This window comes from Capsicum annuum, chromosome 4 (genome assembly GCF_002878395.1).
Source record: "Capsicum annuum cultivar UCD-10X-F1 chromosome 4, UCD10Xv1.1, whole genome shotgun sequence".
Classification (NCBI taxonomy): Eukaryota; Viridiplantae; Streptophyta; class Magnoliopsida; order Solanales; family Solanaceae; genus Capsicum; species Capsicum annuum.
In genome coordinates this window covers 187,351,600-187,361,390 of record NC_061114.1, presented here as the reverse complement: position 1 = coordinate 187,361,390, position 9,791 = coordinate 187,351,600, and the positions used below count along the sequence as shown (strand labels likewise).

The window sequence follows — 9,791 nt, the reverse complement described above, 5'->3', positions numbered from 1 at the left end:
GAACATAAATAAATGACAATGGTTACATTTTCTAGTTACTATTACAATGGGAAAAAAACAGGCAAGCAGGTACAACAATGAAGAGGGATAGTTAAGAAAAAGAATATACGTGCGGTAAATATTCAACAATTTCAATGGAAAATTAGTATGGTTTACGTTGAATAAAACAAACAAACAAACCACAATAAACTCTACATCTCTTAAATAAAATTAAAAAAAAAATACGAATATGAGAAGGTAGAATTCTGGCAGGAAATGTCATTGCCATTGCTATAGCAGCATGACTTTCGTGAAATTGTTTTAGTAGATGTGATTGTTATTTTACGGGTACACAAGAATCTGTATTTTAGCAACAACAACTTCAATACAAGAGCAAGTATACAACAAGCACACTTATGACGTTATGTAACACCTTCAACACAAGATCAAAAAGACCTTTCAAAGAAGTGTGTTTTTCGGAAAATTAGATGAAACAGAAAAAGGCCAAGTCCCCCGACTTCATGGAGTGTCTTTAAGCAAATAATTCCACTCAAGTACCCGAGGTTAAGGAATTTTCCTTCCAAGATAAAATGGCCTAACAATCCGACTGTAGTGGTACCTCAAACGATCAGATTCTCTTCGAATTCACTCAACGATTAGATGATCACACGGAGTATTTTAGAAAGCAAATTAAAGAAGAGTGTTTTAATGCAGGAAATTTTGTACCTAAACTTGTGGATAAATGTAGGTTTATATATCCATTAGGTGCCTCTTTTGAAAAGAAGCAATGGATCATTCGAAAAGATGTGTCCTCTGGAACAGTCATGTCTATTCATCGAAACAGTCATGTCTGTTCATTGAATAAGTGTGTCTTTTTACTGGATAGTCACAACCATCCAAAAAGACACCTCTTTTCCCGAATCAGTGTGTCATTTCATCAATAGTTCCATCCCTTCCGGCATTTCGTATCTGCAATGTATGCATGCATTTTAATGGAGGCAAAACTGTGTTGCGTTTTTACCTTTTGGATAGGATTGGAAAATCATACGTTTCAAATAAATTTTGTCCAAACAAATAGAATCCAAAGCCAAGCAACAACGACAGCGCGAGGCACCTTTTGGTTATTTCCTCACTTACCATGTGGAGTGAGTGTTTCATAATATAAACACTTGAAAGTTTTCTTCTCTCACCAATGTGGGAGATTTAGTAGACTTTTCACTTTTGAGTACACTTTCCATTTTTGAGTGTTATCTCAATTGTTTCACTCCACTTGGTTCCCTCCATTTTTCATTCACACTTTTGATCTAGAACCCAATAGTGATATATTTGTAATTCCAGTTACCTGTAAAGAGTAGAGAGATTCTCTATCATCATTTGAATGAATTAGGCTAGGAGTAGGAATGAACAACCTCCATTTATCAGAAACCAATTGTTTCATTGAATTCACAAATTAAACTGGTGTTTTACCAGAGTTCACAATGACTTCAGACGTTAGCAAAGTTCTCAAGCGAGTATCGGCACATAGTAACATAGTAACCAACCATTAATCTTAATAAGTGGCTAACTCAGCTAGCCTGGCATTCTGAACATCAATGAGACATGCCAATAAACTTAATTGATGTCCTATTCACAAGGTTGTGTCAATTTGGAATTAACTCATTTAAGGATGATGATGGAGACACGAAAGTAGTTTCCCTGGATCAACTTCTGCAAACTATTGAAGGCTCAAGGATTTCCTTTATAATTTTCTCAAAATGTTATGCCGACTCTAGAGATTGTCTTGATAATCTAGTAAAAGTTGTTGAATGGAAGCATTTATTAGTTCTACTTGTTTTCTACGACGTTGATTCTTCTCATGTTCACAAACAAACAGGCATATTTAGTGATGCCTTGGCGAGACAGGAAGTACGCCACAGGATAGAAAAGGTGGAGAAGTGGAAAGCTGCACTAACAAAAGTTGCAAATCTATCAGGATGGCACTTGGAAAATATTGGACAAGGGTATTTTCTTGCTAACATTAATTTTCTATTGGTTCCTCTTTTGTCCCCTTGGGTTTCCTCTCATAATGTAAGGAATACACATAAAATGGATGCCCCCTAGGCCCCAACAACAATGATTAAGTAGAATCCTAAGCTTTAATCGACAGATGCTTCTTAGTTATCGATGAAAGTAACGAACTCGCCATGCACTGTACTATTCGAGATATGGGAAGAGAAATTATTTGTCAAGAATCACCAAATGAGTCTAGCAAGCATAGCAGGTTGTTCTTTGAGGCAGATGTTTCTGATATACTTTTGGGAGACTTGATTAACTGTACCCTTTAATTTCCTCATGTTGTCTTTTGTGTTTTCAGCTAGCTAGTATTTATTATCAAATTAAATTTGTATTCTGTTTGAGAAATCAATTATCCTCTCTGTAGTAAAAGCTTTGTTTCCGTATGCTTTCTATAGCATGTTTCTTGTTCACACTATTATGTCTGGCCAGCCTGTGAATACATTATTTATTAGTTTTAGCTGAAATACAGGCTGCTGAAGCTGTTGGGTAACGATGGTAAATTTCACATTGTTCAAGGACATACAGTTAAGTACAAAATCATTTGCCAAGATTGTTAACCTGAGACTCTTCCAAATTGATAATGTTCATCTGAAAGGAAAATTTGAGCATCTTGATTCTGTTTTATCTCGTTCACTTATATGCCAAACAAGATGAAGTGGTTGTGCTGGAAGTCCTGTCCGTTAAAATATTTAACAAGTGACTTTCATCTGAGACTGGTTGCTCTTGACATGTCAGAAAGTAAATTGGAAAAATTTAAAGCCAGTTTAAAGGTGTATTCACCAATTTCCTCTTCGTTAGTGAACTCTTGGTTGGTCCCAGGGGTTGCTACTTTTACCTGTCTCACACCCCTGAACTAGAAATATTTAGTGCACTAGCATCAACAAATAATTAAAAGTCACAAAGACTAATAAATACAAAGTCTCATTTGGCTTTTTGATCTTCCCTTGTTTTTTTTTTTTTTCTTAAAAAAAATATTTGGGTTTTAGTTCTTGAGGAGTTAGAAGTCCTTGATCTGAATTCCTGTAAAATTCTCATAAGAACAACAGACTTCACTGGTGCACTGAGTCTCGAGGGATTATCATTTGAGACGGCTTGTCGCTACTTTGATTCAAAAGGTAACCGACGGTTCCCGACTTTCTCCGCTTTCCGCAACCGTAACCACTTGTCATTCCGATTACTTCACCCATAAACCTTTTTTTTATTTCAAAATAGCGATACGCTCTAAAAAAGTAAAGGAGAAGCTTCCATTCTAGAAGCGGTAGCTTCCCGCCTCCCTCGGGGTGAGAAGTGAAATCATCCCTTGGAGATTTGAATAAACTTGTTGAGCTAAATCTATTATGGCAAATAAAACTGAAGAAAGTACAAAGCAGTATCAGCAATCTCAAATCACTTGAGACTCTGATTCTCAACAGGTGTGTAAAAATGCAAAAATTGCCTGATGACTTGGGAAATTTACAGTCTCTGAAAAAGTTTTCTGCGCCAAGAACAGCTATGACATACATTTTTCTTTCATTGGGCACTTGAAGAAACTTGAATACATGCATATGGGAGGGTTTGGCAGATCAATTCCTAGTATGACAAGTCAGGAGCCAACTAATTTCTGCCTCCGTCTATTAAAAATTTATGTTCCTTGAACAAATTGTGTCTTGCTTCATGATATTTGTCTGAATTATATATCCCCAACACACTTGATCATTTTACCTCTTTACAGTTCCTGATTTTAAGAAAAAACAACTTTAGTAGTCTACCTTTTAGCCTCTCCCAACTATCTAAGCTATCGGAACTGAGGCAGCTACATTGCAAGAATCTTCAACAGCTCCCAGAATTTCCTCCTAATTTAGAAAGATTCATTCTTGAGGGTTGTACATCAATGCAGAAACTTCCAGCTTTGTCTCAGCTGTCTAAGTTAATTGAAGTCAAGCGGTTGGAGGAGTTTTTAAATGCTTCCAGAACTTCCTTCTAGTATAGAAAGGCTCGCAGTTTCACTACTATCTAGGTCTTCAACACATGTAAACATCTGCTATATCTTTTTAAACATTTGGCTTACTATTTGCAAAACTAAGTGTGCAAATGAAGAAATATCTCCCCATGGAAGAAGAAATTTGAAAGATGATAACACATAAAAGTTGCAGAATCATATACTATTTGCCTCCAATTCATTACATACATTTGGTTGATACGTGGATTTGGATGATGGTGAAATGCTAAACCAGCAAGGAACACAACTTCAGACATTAGCAAAGTTCTCAAGAGAGTATCGGCACATAGTAACATAAATGTCATGAAGGCATGTCATGTTTTGATTCTAGAATAATTAACTTGATGTAAGTAACCAAATATTAATGCTTAATCAGTGGCTAACTCAGCTAGCCTGGCATTCTGAACATCAATAAGAAAAAGCTACTAATTTTTGTCTTTAAATGTATGTAAGGCACATTGGTTTAGATGCTAAAAAATCGTCTTTATTTTAGAAAGGAAGTTGATACTGAAAACTGGTGCTTTTCGCGAGTTCACAATGACTTCAGCTGTTAGCATATATATATAGTTCACAATTGAGCATCGTCACATATATAGTAAACAAAATTGCAAGAAAAAGAAGATTTATATGTACACCTAAATATTTGTCAATTGAGTATCAAAAGGTGTTCAAGTGATTCACAAGAAGGCTAACTACACTTGATTGTCATCTTTTGGAAGCAACTTCTTCCAAAACCATTGCAGCTTCCAGATCTCCGCTCGGTTTCCTTCTTTCATATCTCTGGCAGGAACTTGTATATTACAAATCCTACAGAGTGAGCTACACTACCAAGGAAAATTAATACCCATGCCTTCAAGGCACAAATGAGAGGCAATGTAACTAGACTCATGACAACTGTAATGAAAAAATACATCACAGCCTCGCAACGTCCACGCCTAAAGCTCTATACTCATCCAGTTATGCTGCCTCTGTCCAATACTTAGGGCAAGAAAGAAGAGAGTAACATCCTATGAGGAGGATACTCAAGGCAATGTCCATGTAGTAGCTGTCTTGATCAGTGCTGGCTCGACCATAAAGTTGCTAAAGAAATGGCTTAAGGCCCCAAATTTTTGGAGACCCTATTTTTTATAAATAGTTTTACTAACTGACGACACGATGCATGTGCACAAAATGCACGTAAGTTGCATAAGATGAATGTACGTCGCACGAGATGGATGTGTGACACAAGAGATACATGTGTGATGCACAAAAGCTAATTTTATTGAATATACTTGAAACCTCTGAATAAAATTTGGCTTTAGAACACCAAATTCATTGAGCTGACCTTGGACTTGATTTAGCTGGAACAGTGGATTTGCTCCACGAAATACAAAAAACAAGGAAATCTGCTAATATTAGAAGAAAGTTACTAAAGCAATGACTAAAGGCCCCAACTTTTTGGAGGCCATATTTTTTCTAAATATTTTTATTAATTGACAACAGTATGCATGTATAGAGCAAAAAATGCACGTAAGTCGCATAAGATGCACGTACGTCGCACGAGATGCATGTGTGACACATAAGATACATGTGTGATGCATAAAAGATAATTTTATTGTATATACTTTAAACCTCTGTTTAAAATTTGACTTTAGACTACAAAATTCGTTGAGCCAACCCTGTTCTTGATTTAGCTGGAATAGTGGATTTGCTTCTCGAAATACAAAAAACAAGGAAATCTGCAAATATTAGAAGAAATCGATCCGTGAATATATATTTGACAAAGAAAAGAAATGAAAAATACTCCCGAAAGAAGAATGCCTCATTAACTAAAAAGAAGAGTTCTTCGTCGCCAAAATACTTTATAATGCAAGGGAGTGGCCTTTAAGAGATCCACAAAAGATGCATGGTAATTATACCTCATGGACTTTAAGAGATTCACAAAGGATGATTGTAACACCCCGTACTTTCGGGCTATAATTTAGACCATCGTTCCTACGCGTATTGACCCAAACTAAATTATTCCTTGTTAATGTATGTGTGATGATCACTCCTATAGTGTGGGAAAACCTTTGAATATGAATTGAGGTGACAAGAATCCCCTAACTCTAAGATGATTTGAAAACAATTCTATCGATTAAGTTTTAGTGGACACTTCAACTTGGATCAAATTTCGTTGACTATAACTTCTGTTATATAACGAGCTGGGTGTCCTGATATATATCAAATGAAAGGTCTTTGAGTCTTATTTCCAACTCAACTAATTTAATCAAAATCCAACATCAAAATAAAAAGTTATGCCCAATTTACTTCAGCGTGTCAATCTGTCAACTGAGGGACTGCTGCGCCTTTTTTTGTTTTCTTAAGGGCATTTTAGTCATTTTTTCTTACTCTAATCTATCTATAACATGCTACTTCCTCCCTAGAAGCAGAAATTTCTCCTTAACTCAATTTTTCTCTTAACAATAAGATCAATCTAAGTTCCCTCAAGATCAAGAATTCCAAGAAACGGATCAAGATCTGGGTTCCATCTTTCAAAACTAAATAATCTAAGGTACGTGGGGTTTATCCTAAAACTACATGAGCTTGTTGAAACAACCAAATATGATTTAAAATTTATCATGCATGAATTTATAGAGGGGTTTTGGAATCCATGATTTTTATTATGCATCATGAATGTTTAGTGATATTGTTATTTTGGCCTTTAGGCCTTTTCCCCCTTAAATTGATTTATACGTATATGTGTATGTATGAAAAATTGAGATTAAAGATTGCTTGAGAGAACAAATTATGAAATCCCCCTCGTGTGATGAATTAAAATTTATGATCTTGTTGGGAAAGAGTCGAAATGCATGTTTTATGATTTGAAAGTAGTTTTCTCAATATCATAGTATTTGAACATAATTTAGAGATGATGAGAGGGTCTTTTTTGGATATAATTACATTCTTGTAGAAAGAATTGCATGTGCTTGAGTACTTTGATATGACCACCTTGTATTATTGAAATTTTGACAAAGAGAGTTTCTTGCATGTATTGACATGAGTTTTAAGAAAGAGCTTCTTTGAATTGATTTATTGATATGGTGGTCCCAAACCTTATATTTTGAAAACAGAGATCTTAATATGTTATTAATGGCTCAGAGATGCGACTTGCAAGTCAATGGTATGACGATACCGTATAATGGAGTTTCTCAAAGTTTGATTTCAGAGAATGAAAGGTTTTAGAGAGTTAAAAATAGGCTTAAAGAGGGTTAGGTGGTTACCCGAAGAAGGCTTGATTTCAAGTGCCTCTTAGCTTAAAATTGTATTTTGCCGATTCGGGTATATAATCATTGTACGTTGGAGATAGCCAGTGGAGTAGTAGAGATAGAGACTCTGACCCTTGTGGCAAACTTGGGTTGGGGGCTTAGCTGTCAAGTTAATGGTAGATTCCATATAGCCCGTGGAATATCAGAGTTGTAGAGTATACCACCTAGCGCAGAAGTAAAAACAAAAAGTATGTCACAGAGTTCAGATGATTTTACAGATTCTTTTAAATATGCCCATGTGATTCCTATCATATAATATATTTTTGACCCATTTTAAATTGTTGTCTTCTATGTTTTATAAAAAATTATTATTTTGGATTTTTCCTGTGTCACGACCCGAACTAGGGCCTGGCCGAGACGGACATCCCGAACCATGAAGGCCCGGAATGTCCTTCTCTATTTGGTAATCATGCACAACATTCATATAATAAAATAAGATGCAGAAACATAATCTGCTATGGAAACATGGTCTATTCTGAATTCATCATAAGTATGGAAACTATAAATCAACTACATCTAGATAACATCTGACCCAATCTGCGAAATATCTACTACATGAAAATCTAACAACTATCTAAAAATAGGACAAGGAACCCAGTAGACTAAAACCATATCTAATAATAGTTGTTTAAAAGTAAACAAGACTTCTGGAATAAAGAAAGCTCACCAACTGGGCAACTGCAACTCTGTCTGATAAAATCTATTGCTTTTTTGGACCACTAGACTGAGCCTCAGAACCTGGAGGGAGGGGGGTCAATACAGATGTACTGGTACACAAATTAATCCAAAATAAAACTTTTATATAAGTGAAATAGTGGAGAGAAACTTGTTAAAACATCATGCATAAACAGTTGTCAAAACACATAGGCACTTTCTGAAAATCATAAGTCATTCTTTTCAATGCACTATCTATTCTTTGTATTACTTCTGAGTTAGATGGTATGCCCCTACAATTCTAAAATCCCATGGTCTGTATGGAATACGCCATTGACTCGGCGGGGAAGCCCCAAAATCGAGTGTGCCGCAAGGGTTGGAGTTTCTATTTCTGATACGCCACAGACACTAGGCCAGCATAATATAATATACCCGGATCGGCAATCACAATTTCAGACAATGAATTATCTGAACTCATGCCTCTTTCGTAGAACCACCTGACGTCTCATTATGCCCATTTTTAACCACTTCTAAACATACATCATTCTAAATCTTAAAATTTGAAAGTTTTATTTCAAGCATGCACTCTATTCTGTTCTGAATTATCATGGCATAATCTGAATTGGTGTCATCACACCAAGACTTGCAAGTCCTATTTCTGAGCCATAGTATAATAAGCATGGTCTTTCATTGAAACATAGTTCAGACCACCCAAACATGCAAATAGTACAAGAGTTTTCATGTTCTGAAGCATAAATCAAAACTATTCAAAAATCCTTTAAACATATGGTGGTCATGTGCTTTTGGTAAAATCATTCACTCTTTCCTTTTATGAATATTTTCAACATTTATCAACACAACTACCCTCTCTTTTGAAATCCAAATCTTAATCCAATCATAACACAATTCAAGACATTTTAAACCATGCTTTTTCAAGGATGCATTCAAAATATCTATTGCATATGATAAGTAAAGGAAAATCAAAACAAGAGAGGGATTTTATATAAGTCATGCTCTCAATTAAATCATCAACCCTAAAACACAAGCATACATATATATACAATTTTGAATCAATGTGGGGGAAGGTCAAAAGACCAAAACAATACCGTCAAGATTTCTAAAACATGAATGTATTTATAAATCTGAAAATCCCTTTCTTAAAATCATGATTTCTATGCCCATGAGATTTTACAAAAACCCCGCGTACCTCTATTTCAAAGAATAATGAATGATTCTTGAAGCTTATGGATTGAGGATTTCAAATCTCTAATTATCTTCAAAACTCACGATTGAATCTTAAGTTACGAGGATTTTTAGTTTGAAACCCAAATAGAGTTTCTTGAGAGATTTTGATGAAAAAATATTACTTTGGTGTTCTTGGGATTAAATCCCGTGTTAGAGATGATAAGGGGTTGGAGGAGTACCATTTTACCCTTAATGATATGGAGTAAAAATATAACTGGTGCCCGATTTTATGGGCCACTGCAACGCACCACTATCACGGTGGCTCACTGGAAATTGACGAATGTGAAATTAGGATCCTCCGTGATGCGCCACTATCGCGAGGTTCCACTGGAATTGGACAATTAATAATTAAACCATCTCTGTGACACACTAAACACCAAAATTACGATGTTTTACGACTAGCATATAAAATAGCCATAACTTTTTCAGCGAGTGTCCGTTTTGGACGAATCTTATATCGACGGAATGCTTATTCAGTCATCTACGTAGCAAAAATTTGAAATCTATAGAATTACATAGGAAAATAAATGTAAATTATTCTATCAGACAAAACTTGTGTAACGCCTCAGAAAATGGGTCCCGGAGCGTCACAT

The 9,791-nt window shown here is 35.5% G+C and overlaps 1 protein-coding gene across 1 annotated transcript; it reads left to right on the top strand.

The window, feature by feature from the left end:
• Positions 1–1,578: 1,578 nt before the first annotated feature.
• Positions 1,579–2,303, top strand: LOC124898025 (disease resistance protein RPV1-like). The gene is made up of 2 exons (XM_047411640.1): positions 1,579–1,979; positions 2,126–2,303. The coding sequence occupies exons 1-2, from the start codon at positions 1,579–1,581 to the stop codon at positions 2,301–2,303; spliced, it is 579 nt and encodes a 192-aa protein (XP_047267596.1).
• The last annotated feature ends 7,488 nt before the right edge of the window (positions 2,304–9,791 follow it).

What these genes read in the sequence shown, in the direction of transcription:
- LOC124898025 (XM_047411640.1), top strand. Translation starts at nt 1,579, where the DNA reads ATGCCAATAAACTTAATTGATGTCCTATTCACAAGGTTGTGTCAATTT. An exon ending in TTGGAAAATATTGGACAAGG is followed by an intron (nt 1,980 to 2,125) that starts GTATTTTCTTGC and finishes TTTAATCGACAG; the next exon opens with ATGCTTCTTAGTTATCGATG.